Source organism: Trichomycterus rosablanca, chromosome 7, assembly GCF_030014385.1.
Source record: "Trichomycterus rosablanca isolate fTriRos1 chromosome 7, fTriRos1.hap1, whole genome shotgun sequence".
NCBI lineage: Eukaryota > Metazoa > Chordata > Actinopteri > Siluriformes > Trichomycteridae > Trichomycterus > Trichomycterus rosablanca.
The window spans coordinates 15,581,670-15,599,098 of NC_085994.1; the positions used below are offsets into that span (position 1 = coordinate 15,581,670).

The following is a 17,429-nucleotide window of genomic DNA, read 5'->3' on the forward strand; positions in this document are numbered from 1 at the left end:
TGATATCTGTTTAGTATTTCAGTCACCACCATCACATGCATGGACTTGGACTTTCACTTATTATTTTATGGTGTCAGGAAGTAAGACAGTAAATACTTATTATAGTGTTACATAATATGCAGCATGTAGTTATGCATTATTTTTTAAAGAAGCTGTAAGCCTAGTGGCTACTATTGGACTGGTAATTAAAAGGTTGCTGGTGTAAGCCCCACCACTACCAGGTTGCTGCTGTTGGGCCCTTGAGCAAGGCCCTTAACCCTCAATTGCTCAGTCTGTATACTGTCACAGTACTATAAGTCACTTTGGATAAAAGCGTCTGCTAAATGCCGTAAATGTAAATGTAATGAATATATATATATATATATATTTATAGAACAGGTAGCTAAGTGGGCAGCACTGTCGCCACACAGCAAGAAGGTCCTGGGTTCAATCCCCATGTGGGGCAGTCCTTTCTGTGTAGAGTTTGCATGTTCTCCCTATCTCCGCGTGGGTTTCCTCCGGGTGCTCCGGTGTCCTCCCACAATCCAAAGACATGCAAGTGAGGTGAATTGGAGACACTAAATTGTCCATGACTGTGTTCGATAAAACCTTGTGAACTGATGAACCTTGTGTAATGGGTAACTATTGTTCCTGTCATGAATGTAACCAAAGTGTGTAAAACATGACGTTAAAATCGTAATAAACAAACAAACACACACACTCAAACTTAAAGCAATTTTAGTTGCTCCAAATGACCTGACTGCATCTTTTCACAATTGTAGTGATTATACTAGTGACCAAAAGTCTTTTACTCTGACTGGAGTGTTAAGGGTCACATAGGTTTTCACTACACAACCTCAGAGTACATACAATAAATTGCGTAGAACACTGACTGTAAAATAAACCTCATGGTATGGTATTTACTTTAATATATTTTATTTGCTGTAGAAAAATACAATGCCATATTTTGCTACAGGGTTTACTGACATTCCCATTGTGGTCTGTCCGCTCTATGAGTTGTTCTAGAAACAGAATATCTTGTGCCTTTAGAAATAAATCTATTGCCATAGACTTAGAAATGTGAGGTCTTAGGACTGATCACAGCTTATTAAAACTTACTATTATTTATCCTGATCAGGGTTGCGGTGGATCTTATTCATATCAGCTAACTGTGTTAGCTTTGTAAGGGAAAACTGATGTAATCTTTGTCTAAGTAGCGTGTCTGAATAACCTGACATACAAGTCGATGACTTATTAGAATACTCTGTACTAGCAGAATCCAGCTGCCTATGTAGACAGTAGACAGCAAGGTAGCTTACTAGGTTTTTGAACAGACCCACACTTACACTTAAAGCCATTTTAGTTGCTCCAATTGACCTGACTGCATCTTTTTGGATTTGTGTGAGTAAACCCATGCAGACACAGGGAGAACATGCAAACTCCACACAGACAAGACCCTGACCATCTGGCTGGAGATTCATACCCACATCTATATGTGCCTGCTACTTTATATTAAATCATGGGTATTATTATCAAGTGCTTTGTCCTTTGCTGGTGACCTTTATTTTTCTGTGGAAGCGCTGTTCACTATGTTTTAGAACATGATCATGGGGATTAGGGGTTTAGGGGTTGACTGTTAATGTATATCATTAGTTCCTTTAAACTGTAATGTATTGCTATAGGACAGTAATGAAGTCCAGATTGTGTTGAATTTATCGATTTTGTTGTATTTTCTATGAGTATATAGTCCATTAATACATTTTATAAGGATGTTAATTTATATAAGGATGAGGTTTCAGTGACTTTTGCCATTGTTCTTTTATTTGACAGACTAAATACATAGTTTGTCTAAGAACACATTTGAGCTAAAAAAAACTAGCCTCAGCCATTGCCTATTAGCTAGCTTATACTTAGAGAATATATTTCCCAGTTGCCTAGCAACAATGTTTTTATAACCAGGGAAACGTTTTTTCATAATTTAAACATACAAGTCCAATTTAAAAGTTCCTAAAAGCTGTATGAATCAAAGTATGAATGTACACAGGAGAAACTAATCACATAAGCTTTCAGCAAAGGTGATTATACTGGGTGACCAAAAGTCGTTTACTCTGACTGGAATGTTAATGGTCTCATTGGTTTTCACTGCACAACATCAGAGTACATAGCGTAGAGCACTGACTGTAAAATAAACCTCATGGTATGAACTCTGCATGCTAACCAGGCTGTTCACAAATCCATGTTACTTTTATATATTTGATTTGCCACAGGGTTTACTGTTTGTTTGTTTGTTTGTTTGTTTATTAGGATTTTAACGTCATGTTTTACACTTCATGACAGAAACGGTAGTCACTCATTACACACAAGTTTCATCAGTTCACAAGGTTATATCGAACACAGTCATGGACAATTCAGTATCTCCAGTTCACCTCACTCGCATGTCTTTGAACTGTGGTAGGAAACCGGAGCCCCCGGAGGAAACCCACGCAGACACGGGGAGAACATGCAAACTCCACACAGAAAGGACCCAGACTGCCCCACCTGGGGATCGAACCCAGGACCTTCTTGCTGTGAGGAGACAGTGCTACCCACTTAGCCACCGTGCCGCCCTCAGGGTTTACGGACATTCCTATTGTGGTCTGTCTGCTACATGAGTTGTTATAGAAACAGAATATCTTGTGCCCTTAGAAATAAATCTATATTTGCCATAGACTTAGATATGACAGGGTGGAAAGCCCATTGAGGGCTCAGGGCTGATCATAGCTCATTAAAACTTACTATTATTTTTGTAAGGCTGCGATAATATGAAAGTTTCTGGTATCCATCAAAAAGGCATAAAATGATGTCATCTGTTTGAAAAATCCATCATGTTTAAACAATGACTATCCACGTTTATCCAAAACTGTCTGATCCGGCACTTGAAATCTATTTTTAAAAATATTTCACTAAGCAAGACTAGTCCATGATTTATGAATATGTCAAAGGAGCTAAAAAACTGTAAAAATATATGAGCCTGGAGAAGGTGACAAGACCACATTTAAGTCTAGGGATCAACCAAACCACAATGATTAAGTGCACTGTGAGTTTTGTCCTTATTCTTGACTTGACTCTGATACTGATACAACGATGTTTTAACCCCAAGATGATACATGTACATTTTTTAAGTTTAGTATAGTTCTAGCATACACCGATCAGCCATAACATTAAAACCACCTCCTTGTTTCTACACACATTGTCCATTTACCATATAAGAGCACTTTGTAGTTCTACAATTACTTACTGTAGTCAATCTGTTATTCTGCATGCTTTGTTACCCCCCTGTCATGCTGTTTTTCAATGGTCAGGACCACCACAGAGCAGGTATTATTTGGGTGGTGGATCATTCTCAGCACTACAGTGACACTGACATGGTGGTGGTGTGTTAGTGTGTGTTGTGCTTGTATGATTGTACCAGACACAGCAATGCAGATGGAGTTTTTAAACACGTCACTGTCCCTGCTGGACTGAGAATAGTCCACCTACCAAAAATATATCCAGCCAACAGCGCCCTGTGGGCAGCATCCTGTGACCACTGATGAAGGTCTAGAAGATGACCAACTCAAACAGCAGCAATAGATGAGCGATCGTGTCTGACTTTACATCTACAAGGTGGACCAACTAGGTAGGAGTGTCTAATAGAGTGGACAGTGAGTGGACATGGTATTTAAAAACTCCAGCAGCACTGCTGTGTCTGATCCACTCATACCAGCACAACACACACTAACACACCACCACCATGTCATTGTCACTGCAATGCTGAGAATGATCCACCACATATAATGCCTGTTGTGTGGTGGTCCTGTGGGGGTCCTGATCATTGAAGAACAGGGTGAAAGCAGGCTAAAAAGGCATGTAGAAAAATAGATGGACTACAGTCAGTAATTGTAGCACTTCAAAGTGCTTCTATGTGGTAAGTGGAGCTGATAAAAATGGACAGTGAGTGTAGAAACAAGGAGGTGGTTATTGCCATTGTAACCAGACCAACTGCCATAAGGTTCGGCAGTGAGTATGGATTACAGTATCATGCCCACCTGCCATGCCATTATAGGAGGTGCAGATGACAGACACTTCAAGGGCAGTATCTGCGCCTCATTAAGCACCTGGAGATGATTCTGTATATTTGCCAGCTCATTGCTGGCTCTTCTGCTTACCTGGGCTCGCTTCCGTTCTCAAGACCTACCTAGCTATTTACCCCAGCTCATTTTTGGTATTGTTTTGCTATCACGGGGAAATCACCCTGTATATGAGTTGCCTGCAGTGGAGCAATGGCTTTCCTAATAATGGATTTAAACATAAATAAACCTTTAATAGACATTCTGAAGCAGTGTGCACCTTTATTTATTAAAGAACGTCTTAAAACAAACTTAACAATGTTCCAGTATCCCACCACAAAATATTTATGACTTGTATAGAAGCATTCAAAAATAGAATTAAAGCTGTTCTTGGGTTTTAGGGTGGTTCTAGTAGACTCTAGCTCTTATTAACTAATTAAAATGAAGACATTGTTACTCATGTCAGATGATTTCTCCACCTTATTGATGTCTGTGCAATACATGAGCATTTCCTAAACATAAAGGCTTTACCTAATAACAGTGAGAACCAATTCACAGCCCTCTAAATTGACCTTCAGTTCAGGAACATCTGTGTGTAGTGTCATTGGGGAAGATGGGAGCGCAGGATGAGACAGAGGTTCAGTACATTTATTCTACAAATAGCTTTTCCAGATGCATCCGACTGACTGAAAGATAGAGAACACTAATGTGCTGCTTCTTTGTTCCTGCTGTCACCTTTAGGAGATGACCTTGGTTCAGCTCACCTGCCTGCCTAACCACTCTGAATCCTTATAATATTCCTACATTCTACTCAATAAAACCATCTTGCCCAGTATGTAGCTATATTAACCAGATAAAGTGTGTCATATGTATTTACTTTTGAAAATCTAAGTAATGAAATGTTGGTTTTTTTTACATGAACATGAGTTTGTGTCAGGGTGACATTAGGGATTGGGTCATTGTGCCTCATTTATATCAGCAGGTCTGCTTATCCACTGCTTTTAACATGTCTGTCTGATCAGCAGCTTATCAGCTTATTTATTTATTTATTTATTTATTTATTGCATTTCCCCCCAGTTTTTCTCCCAATCTAGTCATATCCAATTACCCGATTGCATTACACTTCGCCTCTTCTGATGTTGACCTCCACCCCTGACCGAGGAGAGCCGTGACTAACACACTCCTCTTCAACAGGTGTGCAATAGCCGACTGCATCTTTTCACCTGCACGAGGCAAGTTTATATGTGGACCAGCTTTGTGCACGAAGAGTCACACTCTGATCCTCATTATCCCTCGTCTCTGTTGTTGTTGTTTTTTGCATTCCCGCCCCCATTTTTCTCCCAATCTAGTCTTATCCAATTACCCGATTGCATTACACTTCCCCTCTACTAATGTTGACCTCCACCCCTGACTGAGGAGAACTGTGACTAACACACACCCCTTCCAACAGGTGTGCAGTAGCCGACTGCATCTTTTCACCTGCACGAGGCAAGTTCATATGTGGATCAGCTTTGTGCACAAATAGTCACACCCTGTCCACATTATTCCTCGACTCTGTGCAGGCGGCATCAATCAGCCAGCAGAGGTCAAATTTGCATCAGTTATGAGTAATCCCCTCTGGCACCATCCCTGAACAACGAGCCAATCATTGTTCGTGTAGGCACCCAGCCTGCCAGTAGCAGAGCTGAGATTTAAACCTACGAGTTCGAGATGTCAGCTCAGGTGTGCTAGCGTGTTTTACCATTGTGCCACCTGAGCGCCTATCGGCTTATTTTTTATGTTGGCGAGTTACTTAGATGAACTTGGTACCTCTTGCTCAACATGTAAAAAAGATGATATACAAATAAAACATTAGAATCACTATCAGTATTATTATTAGTAGTAGTAGTAATAGTAATTAGTAGTGGTAGTAGTTTCACTACTATTATACAAATGTACACAAATAGTCCACTGTATGAATATCTACTTAGTTGTTGTCTCTTACATTATTATTATTAGTAGTAGTAGTAGTAGTAGTAGTAGTAGTAGTGGTAGTAGCATTGGTGGTAGTATTGTTACTGCTGTAAGAAGAATATGTACAAATGATTATTGCTGTTATATAAAGTAATTATTAATAATAAGAAAAAGATAATAGCTTTTTGGTCTCATGAGCAGCAGAAACACATGCAGTCAGTACAACATGTTCCTTCAGTCCAACATGGAAGGAATCAGTTCCAGTCTGTTGCTCTTATTGTAAGTGTTTCTAGATGCGCTCATTGAAGAAGCCTTCCTTTTAAAGAAAGGAAAGTTAACATGGGCTGGCTTAGTAACCCTTAGTGTGTAATTAACAAAGCATTAAAAACAGTAAGAAGAATCAGAGCAGCATGTGAGTGTGTGTGTAATGTTAATGTATGTGAGCATGCTGGGTAATCTATTAGATCAGCTTGTACCCACTGTGAAATATATCTCACAGTGTAAAATAAGACTAATCCCTTAGTTTAATGTGTTCTGGTTCAGTTTGCAAAGATGTTTAAGACTATGACTTGTACGTTTGTACGAAAATGCACATTTAAGACATAACTGTAGCACAGTTTTAGGTATTAGTCGAATTATGGATACACAGCTCAAGCATTCAGGTTTCAATCCCAGACCCCAGTTTCTGGCTTTGTACTTTTTTTGTAGGTGGTTTTACAAAGACATGCTTTATCTCTCACACTATTGAAAGTCTGGAGAAAAGTGTGAGGCATTTTGGCCTAAAGGTGGGTAGGAATTATAGATTTTTTTGGTAGGATCAAACTCAGTTTTATAGATAGCTAATGCTATAAGCCAGACTATACCTATTAAAGCAGAGCTTAAGACTGACTTATAAACTACACACTAAATAGTAAGTCTTATTAGTGCACTATTAAAGGTATAGTTTTACAATGTGTAGCACATATGATTAAGGATCCTGCATAGAAACAACTTGCATGAGCTGTGCAGATATGTGTGCTTGTAACTCTTGTAAGTTCTTCCTCAACAAAACACACTAAAGCTGGCTGCTCAGGTGGCATACCGGTAAAAACATGCATCGTTTCGAATCTCAGCTCTGCCATCCGTCTGGGCTGGGTGGCTACATAAACAACGATTGGCTGTTATTCACACAGGGTGGGAAAGCCGAACCAGGGTTCCTCATAACTGATGCACAAAGTCGAGGAATAATGCTGTTCAGTGGTCCACGAGAAGTGTGCTTTACATTAGGGGGTTTGGGCTTTACAAAGGCTGATGAGTTGAATTTTTTTGGTAATAATATTTCTCAGGTGCTAACACTACTTAGGACATGATAAATAGAATGAATTCTAAATGTAAATAAAGCAATCAAACATACTTTTTACTAATTTTTGTATAAGGTCAAATAATACTTTTGATTATATTTTCTGAAAAAAATTACAGGTAAAAATTACAGTTATTTTAATAGTATGTGGACATAGTATTTACTCAATGGCCTAATAAGGCTAGTGAATTCATAGAAATTCTAGAGTGCACCAAAGAAAATGTTTGAAGTGGGCTTTATAAATTTTAGATCAAAGGGTGAAAGGCCACTTCAAATTGTACCCTCTAGTTTGATCTCATAGTAGCTTATGTACCGCAGACATTCCACTCCTATTGCATATGTGCTGTATATCTCTGTTGCATGAAAAATAGTTTAAATTTCCAGTAGAAATGTAGGGAGCATTATGCGTTTTAAGACTACTGATCAGAAATTATCTTTGCAACCTGGGATTTATGTCTACGACAGCTATATTGGGTACTGTAATGAATAAAAAATTTTTAGTAAGCTTTGAAAAAGTTATTTCCATATTGCCATTTAACCTCCAGTTATACCTGCACCCTAACAGTCTACAACCCCCAGTAACTTACAGCTTAGAATCAGAGATGGGGACTCGAGCCTGTGGACAACAAAAGTCAACAACTTAAATTACATGTAACAATTATATGTATATATATATATGATCCAACATCATTCTGATCATTTTCTGCTCTCTAATAACGCTCCGGCCGTCTTAACTCGCAACGCACTCAATGGGTAAATGTTCCAGCCAGCTTCCGGCGTAGTGATGAAGCGTCGCTCCCTACTTAAAATGGTGAAATACCCTACGTAGTGCACTTCACAGTAACAGATAATGTGAATGAAACGCTCAGAATTGGCGTTAATGATTGTAAGAGCCGCTTTCTGAACCAATCAGACCTTCTGATTTTAATTTTTAGTAAGAAATGCTGAAATGCTTGATTGGCTTTCTAACGAGTTCGTGTTTTACTTCACAACTGGGAAAAGTTTGGAGGTTTTTAATTATATGCACATTTACAAAATAACGGATTCTATTCCTAATGGGACACACGCTTATAAATTTAATAGCATGTGGAACAACATAAGCTAAGGTAAGCAGTATTATGGATGTTTTGCTGTGTTTGGCCGCTGTGCCGTAATTTGCAATGTAAACAAAACGTCAGTTTAAGCTTTTAACTGGTAACTAGGAAAGTAAAGGCACTACGTAAAACGGCAAAATACAGTCGCTAATCTGTTGTTGTTTTTTATCTGAACTAGCCTAAAGAGTCATGACTCGACTCGGACTCGTATTTGGTGACTTGTGAACATCTCTGCTTAGAATAGATTTTAGGCGTTGGTGCAATGGGCTAGTAAAAAATCATAAAATATCTTATTTATTCCTTGTAACTCTTGTAATTGAATCTCACAGACCAGGTGTGATCTTCTAATGAGAGTGCACATCTTGAAACAGCTTTTACAAATGTGTCTCCAGGCGTATCCTCTGATTATGAAATCCTGTCTTGTGTGTCGAATGTAAAAAGAGACAGAAACGGAAACAAATCGGAGGGAAAGATACAGAAATCCTCGTGTCACATCACCTCCCCAGCGTTGTGCATCATTAATGAGAAAGAAAGAGGATCGTGCCCCAGATTAGCCCCCTATTATCCGCTCTGCCCCACTCATCCATCATTGTCCAGAGCTAATTCTAAATAGCACCCACCTTTCATCACAATTAAACTGCCATCTGTAGCTCTGTGTATCCACACAGATCCAACCAAAACCAAGCCTGCTTTACAGAGAGGGAAAAAGGAACCTTTATTCAATGTATTTCTTTCCTGAGGACAAATTAGAATAAATAATAAAAAATATTTTTTAAATAAGATCAATGACAATAAAAGTAATTACAGCAATAATTAGGACAATCAGTAGAAATGTTCTAGTTCCACTACCATTACAGTCCACTGTATGAATACCTGCTTAGTTGTTGTCTCTTTACATTGCTGATTAAGTCAGAGGGCAGCACACAGTTTCTAATGATGCTGAGAAACTCTCTCTACATTTAGAATCTATAAATTGGACTAGTGCAAGTTGTTGTTCCCTGACTGCTTGCAAATAAGCTCTTTCAGAATACAGCAGCCTGTGTTAAAAAAAATTCTAATTATATCAGTCCAGTCTCACTTAGTGTACACTAGCTGCCTATTAAATTCAGCACTGACTACAAAGTCCTGCTTATGACCTTTAAAACTCTAAATGGTTTAGCTTGTGTATACACATTATGGCCACATGTTATTACATCACAATTATCACATTACTTTTTGCTAGTTATAACTTTTAGTTCAATTTAATTTTGTGTATATATGATTTGTGTAAATCCTATTTATTCAAATTATCCTCCAGGCCACACAAGGAGGATGAGGGTCCCTGCTGAGTCTGGTTCCTCTAAGGGTTCTTTCCTGTATTTTTAAGGGAGTTTTTCCATGCCACTGTCGCTCTTGGCTTGCCAAACAAAGGTTTTTGGTCTGTTGGTCCTGGATTCTGTAAAGTTGCTTTGAGACAATGTCCGTTGTAAAAAGCGCTATACAAATAAATTTGACTTGACATGTGCATGCATGGTAATGAACATGTTAAACATCCCATTCCCAAATCATAAGCATTAATATAAAGGTTCGTCCTCTCAAAAACCATGTTTTTATGGACCTTCTAGTGATGCTAGAACAGGTCGAAGTCCACCCCACCCTATACCACATATTTAGAACCATATAATTCATATGGTGTATTTTGCCATACCTAAACCTCTACAGGGGTGGCACAGTGGCACAGTGGCTCGGTGGGTAGCACTGTCGACTCACAGCAAGAAGGTCCTGTGTTTGATCCCCAGGCGGGGCGGTCCAGGGAGGTCCGGGTTCTTTCTGTGAGGAGTTTGCGTGGGAGTTTGCATGTGAGGAGTTGGGTTTCCTCCAGGTGCTCCGGTTTCCCACACACTCCAAAAAATGCAGTCAGGTTAATTTGAGACACTGAATTGCCCTGTTGGTGAATGGGGGTGTGTGTGTATGTGTGTGTTTGTATGTGTTTATGTGGGTCTGCCCTGCGATAGACTGGTGCCCTGTCCAGGGTGTTACTGTGTGCCTTGCGCCTATTGAAAAGCTTGGATAGGCTCCAGCACAGACCGCCCCTAATTGAATAAGCGGTTAAGACAGTGAGTGAGTAAACCTCTATAGTCCATCATTATAACTTTGTGCATTCATTGCTGAGGGATCCCTAGGATTACTCACAATTCATCAGGTGGAAGCTGGTTTTTATATACTAGTGTTTAGTATCCCATAGAATATTAGGATTGCAAGCTCTATAACTGTCTTTAAATGCAAAGAATCTGCAAGTTTAACCTGACATAGGTCTTTTCATTAAATACAGCATTAATTATTTGTGTGTATATTGAAGATAAACTCTTTAAGAACAGAAAGTGCTGTTGAATGTGCACTTGTTCATTAATAATACTGTTTATTCTTGGTGGTTTGACAGGAGCACAAATCAGAAGTGATATGACTTACAGTTTCATTAAAGCTTTCTTCAGCTTCATATAAATCGCAGTCCACTAATATTAAAAGCATCATGTGTTGCTGTTTGTTTATATATATACAGTATGTTATATTTGAAAATGATTTATGGTTTTTCTAAAATCGTGTCTCTTACTCTTCAGTCTTTTATGTTTGTACATATTAGAATTGCTGTCATCAGTATGTCCTTGTATCGTCTTTAACTGAGTTAAATTTAAATGATTGTACAAGGATTATGAAAGTGGTCTCACAGGGAGCATGCTTCTTCCTATCTTTCTACAAAAAAGGGATTAACTAGAATGCCACAGAGCCCCAACAAAGCTAATCTTTAATAAAATCCTATAGTGTGTTTTTATAAGCCCAAGCTTATCATTTATTGTATAACATACCTTTTTAAATATTATATTTGCTTAGAAGCAGCAAATTGGCTCAGTAATGAACAATGAATGAAGGATTTTGCCATATCAGACCCTTTATTTAGAACCACTGCGATCCTCCTCATTCATGTAATTATCCAGTCAGTCATGTGGCATGGTTGTCGGTGCTAGATGGGCTGGTTTGTGTTTCTTAGAAACAGCTAATCTTTGGTGCAGAAACATTCAGTATGTGTTAGTTCTGCTGGAGGAAACACCTTGTTTTTCAGAGGTTCAGAGGAAAAATGCCAGAATGGTTTGAGCTGACTGATAGTCTGATGGTTTGAGTTGACTGATAAACTGATCATTTGCAGACAGTTCTACTATCAGAGAGTTATTTATGATAAAGATGTCAGTTCATGTATTATTACTGAGGCATCTCTGTCATTTTAATCAAATCCAAATCGCCAAAAATGTCAGTCAGTGACTGAAAGTTGACATTTGACTATATGCTAATGTATTAACCCATCCCAGTATGTGTCAGCATGCTCTACCTGGTAATTAGGGCTGGGGGGTAACACCAAAAATAGTCAATTATTGCTAAAAAAAAAAAACTTTATTTAATTGGTTCTGAAGGGCTGTTCTTAAGTCAAAATGTTTGTTAGTTAAACCTATTTTTCCCATAAGAAATAATGTAAATAGAATTAATTCGTGCCAGACCTCCCAAACCACCCCCTTATCTAACCTTTCTAATGTCTTAAATGGTCTTTTTTTGTTAAAAATACAAGTATATTTTCCCTTAAATCTTATAGAATAGACATTACTGTAATAAACAATAATAAACAACAATACACAGTAGTACTGTACATAAAAAACACACATCACATTTTAATACAGTACGTGTGCTGTACTATACACCACAATAAATTTCCTTCTTTTTTATATAAAATGTATCTACCAGAAACAACAACTCTCATATTTCTCTATTATTTCCTTCTTTATTTCAGTAGTGTTGTATTTTGTAGGTGTAATTGCACGAAAGAAAGAATACTTTACTCAGCGATTTCCTTCTTCTCTCTCACTCACTGTCCCCTCTGTCTGATACACAGTGACAGCTACTGGCAAGAGTAATTATACAACACAACAAATAGTAATAGATTCATTTTCTCACCACTGCGCTTCCTCTGCACATTCTTTGGGGACATTTTTATATTGAAATTTACAAAATATAAAGAAAACACCGGAAAAACACCATCCTCTGTCCGAATGTTTGCTCACTGTATATATATATAGAGAGAGAGAGACGGTTGGAGTCAACTTGTTCGTGACGTTACGTGTTTCGCGTAGTTCTGTTCGTAATCTGAAATTTGTTCGTACGTTAAGCTGAAAAAGATTGTACGTAACCCGAAATGTTCGTATGGTATACCATTCGTAACTCAAGGGTCTACTGTAACTGATTTCTTTTTTTTTTAATCTCCTTACAGAAAGCTCGATTGGCCAGAATGCGAATCTTAAAGACTGGCAATCCAAACATCGTCCTGCATAGCAAACGCAACGGCATGCTGAACCAAGCCCTGGAGCTGACGGTATGAAAAGCACACACCCCTTACACACATACTGTACATACAGTGCATCCGGAAGGTATTCACAGCGCTTCACTTTTTCCACATTTTGTTATGTTGCAGCCTTATTCTAAAATAGATTAAATTCAGTTTTCCCCTCAAAATTCTACACACACACAATACCCCATGATGACAAAGTGAAAGAAGTTTGATTATTTATTAAAAATATAACATGTACATAAGTATTCACAGCCTTTGCCATGACACTCAAAATTGAGCTCCGGTGCATCCTGTTTCCACTGATCATCCTTCAGATGTTTCTACAACTTGATTGGAGTCCACCTGTGGTAAATTCAGTTGATTGGACATGATTTGGAAAGGCACACACCTGTCTATATAAGGTCCCATAGTAGACAGTGCATAGTAGTCAGAGCACAAACCAAGCAATGAAGTCCAAGGAATTGTCTGTAGACCTCCGAGACAGGATTGTATATCGAGGCACAGATCTGGGGAAGGGTACAGAAAAATTTCTGCAGCATTGAAGGTCCCAATGAGCACAGTGGCCTCCATCATCCATAAATAGAAGAAGTTTGGAACCACTAAAAAATATTCCTAGACCTGGCCGCCCGGCCAAACTGAGCGATCGGAGAAGACGGGCCTTGACCAGGGAGGTGAGCAGGAACCCGATGGGGACTCTGACAGCGTCTCCTTGTGGAGATTGGAGAACCTATCAGAAGATCAACCATCCAGGCAGCACTCCACAAATCACGCCTTTATGACAGAGTGACCAGACGGAAGCCACGCCTTAGTAGAAGCCACATGACCACCTGCTTGGAGTTTGCCAAAAGGCACCTAGAGGACTCTCAAACCATGAGAAACAAGATTCTCTGGTCTGATAATACCAAAATTGAACTTTCTGACCTTAATACTAAGCATCACATCTGAAGGAAACCAGGCACCGCTCAACACCTGGCTAATGCCATACCTAAGTGAAGCATGACGGTGGCAGCATCATGATGTGGGGATGTTTTTCAGCAGCGGAACCGGGGCCACTATTCCTGATAGAGGGAAAGATAAATGCAGCTAAGTACACTGAGATCCTTGAAGAAAACCTGCTGCAGAGTGCTCTGGACCTCAGACTGGGGCTCAGGAAGGTTCATCTTCCAACAGAACAACGACTTGAGTGGCCCAGCCAGAGCCCAGACTTGAACCTCATTGAGCTTCTCTGGCGAGATCTGAAAATGGCTGTGCACCGACGCTCCCCGTCCAACCTGATGGAGCTTGAGCGGTTCTGCAAAGAAGAATGGGAGAACCTGCCCAAAAATAGGTGTGCCAAGCTTGTAGCATCATACTCAAAAAGACTTGAGGCTGTAATTGCTGCCAAAGGTACTTCAACAAAGTATTGAGCAAAGGCTGTAAATACTTATGTACATGTTAGGGAACATGTCAGGGAGAAAATGAATTTAATCCATTTTGGAATAAGGCTGTAACATAACAAAATGTGGAAAAAGTGAAGCGCTGTGAATACTTTCCGGATGCACTGTATGGTCATTCAGTGCTTCTGTCTGTAAAATGATGACTGACCCTGGACAGCTGGATGGATGAGTAAAGTAATGGATGAATGACTTCTAATATAAAAGCCACCTAAAGGATACAACAGAAGATGGTAGCGGTGGGAGCAAAATTGTCTAGAAAAAGTGTGTTTGTCAGTGTATAAAGATATACAGCTAAAACTTTTGGACACCACAAGATTATCCAAAACCATGAGTACTGACATGAAGTTTTTTCCCCTTCTGGAAGATTTAATTAATACATTTGGGAACATCACCACAGTTGCCTTCATTTAACCATTAGAGCATTAGTGAAGTCAGACAGTAAGGTTGGAAATTAGGCCGGACTCACAGCATATTTAAAATCTTGATGACGTTAAGGGCAGGACTTTGTACAAGCCAGTCAAGCTTTTTACTCTATTTTTGCATTTCTCCTTTTCCTCCCATAGAAGTCTTACCCAATTCCCCAAGCAAAACTTTCTTTCTTTCCACTCTGAGTAAGGAAAGCTGCAGAGTAGCTGTTTTGTTCTAATTAACATTGTTTGTCTAATAGGCTGCTTTTTGCTAGGCTTATGTAACTCATATATGGCAACCCTGATCATAAAAGCACTGAAAAACAGAGACATTACTATAGCATTATCTATATATGGGTAATTTAATTATTTGGGTGGGCAACAACAAAATTGTCGCTTTTCTTAAATAGGGTATGTAAACAAGTATGTAGTTAAATTTTTTTGCATCCAATTTTAGGGGGTCCAGAGCCACCTATCCATGCTGGAAGATTTACCTAAATAAAACTAAATAAATAAAACTAATAATGTGAGTCTTCTGTAAAACTATTTTATACCTACCCAACAATCCAACTCCAGTGACTATCAAAAAATCAGCTATAGCTAGGCTGGAACTAACTAATCACAATCTAAGTGGGTAGCACTGTCGCCTCACAGCTAGAAGGTCCTGGGTTTGATCCCCAGGTGAAAGTCCTTTCTGTGTGGAGTTTCCATGTTCTCCCCGTGTCCGTGTGGGTTTCATCCGGGTGCTCCGGTTTCCTCCCACAGTCCAAAGACATGCAAGTGAGGTGAATTGGAGACATTAAATTGTCCAAGACTGTGTTTGATATAACCTTGTGAACTGATGAACCTTGTGTAATGAGTAACTACCATTTCTGTCATGAATGTAACCAAAGTGTAAAACGTGACGTTGAAATCCTAATAAACAAACAAACACAGCTTGCAAAACGTCCAACCACAACTATAAAACTCTACAAACTGCTAACCTTATAAGAACCAAAGAAAAGAATGGCACGGTGGCTCATTGGGTAGAACTGTTGCCTGGGTTTGATCCCCAGGTGGGGCGGTCCAGGTCCTTTCTGTGTGGAGTTTGCATGTTCTTCCCATGTCTGTGTGAGTTTCCTCCGGGAGCTCCGGTTTTCTCCCACAGTCCAAAGACATGCAAATAGGGCTGGGCAGTATATCACAACGATCGATATATTCAATATTACTCTTTACCTGCTACTGAAAACGACCATATTTGTTATATCGAGTATGCCTAGGATACACAGGTTACCATTTGAGAACGTTTTAAACAGAGCACAAAAGCTCTTTGCTGCACGCTTTCTTTCACGCACGAGCGTTAAAAACAAGTCAGAGAATCAGGGAGCTGTGCTCCTATCTATGGTAAATATTTATTCGTTTTGCTCACTCTATTTCATTAGGGTGTTGTGCGTAAACAACTCAGTGCGCATGTTTCAGTGAATCAGTCGTGGTTCAAGCCTTGACAAACAGCTGTATAAACCAATCAGAGCTTCCGAATTCATATGTTGGGCGGAGTTTTGCATTCCTCCAATGTCTGTCATTTGGGTGACCTGGCAATGAAAAACTCTCTCTTTATTGGTTGTAGAGGTATAATTGACAGCTTAGTTAACAAATTACCAGCTTTTACCGCGAAAGCTGAGAGAATAAATTATCCATTTGACATTAAACTTATGAACTAATGAATCTTGTGTAACCAGTAACTACTGTTTCTGGTATGATATATTTAATTTCATACAGTGAAGCTTTTATTAATATAGAACCAGCTACCCCGAATGTAATTGCTTATCAATCATAATAATTCTGGTTAATGATGTTAATTGTTTAGAGAACTGTTTCTTCATGTGAACTGATTTGTACACATTGATCTTTGTTTTTTAAAGTTGCATTTTAGTCTGGAGTGGATTTCACAGCAGATTCAAAGCTATGCACCACATGCCGAGCACAATACGTGGGAATTATTTGGTGCAATTTGCATAATTAGCTCCAGCTCTTCTGAACTAAATGTTAATGGCAGACACAATGTGACACAAGGTGCCATAAAGGGCCACTTTGTAGGCCACCTCATCACCTTTGTGCATTTTGCTCACTGTGTTCTTACTCCAAAATTAATACACACAGAGAGAGAGAATGAGAAAGAGAGCGCATTAGAAACAACAAAGAGGAAAAAGCATGTTGAAAATCCTTATTAAAACTAACATCTGCAGGCTAACTCTGATAATAAAGGTCAAATTATCATTACACTGCATATACCCCGATCAGCCATATCATTAAAACCACCTCCTTGTTTCTACACTCACTGTCCAATTAATCAGCTCCACTTACCATATAGGAGCATTTTGTAGTTCTACAATTACTGACTGTAGTCCATCTGTTACGCTACATACCTTTTTAGCCCACTTTCATGCTGTTCTTCAATGGTCAGGACCCCCACAGGACCACTTAGGGTTGCCAACCGTCCCGTAAAATACGGAATCGTTCCGTATTTGGAAACTAAACGTCGCGTTCCGTATTGAACCGATACGGGACGCACTTTGTTCCGTATTTTTATCAATGGGAGAGAAACGCTGCAGATTAGACTGTTCAATACTAGAGCTGGGCGGTTCCTGAATCACCCGGGTTAATGATTCAAATCTTTGTTCTGAATCAGGAATCACGAGTCCGAAATCACAGCCCCCATGGTAATTTTAAACCCTTGACCCATTAATATACCCATCTGATTGGTAGGTGAGTCCACCCCCCTCTC

General features: G+C 39.2%; 1 protein-coding gene across 1 annotated transcript in view; it reads left to right on the forward strand.

The window, feature by feature from the left end:
• Positions 1-17,429, forward strand: part of kcnd3 (potassium voltage-gated channel, Shal-related subfamily, member 3) — a 259,240-nt gene that overhangs the window by 231,837 nt on the left and 9,974 nt on the right. Inside the window, exon 4 of the mRNA XM_062999045.1 lies at positions 12,745-12,846. Coding sequence (XP_062855115.1) covers positions 12,745-12,846 — 102 coding nt within the window. The remainder of the gene's footprint in view (positions 1-12,744; positions 12,847-17,429) is intronic.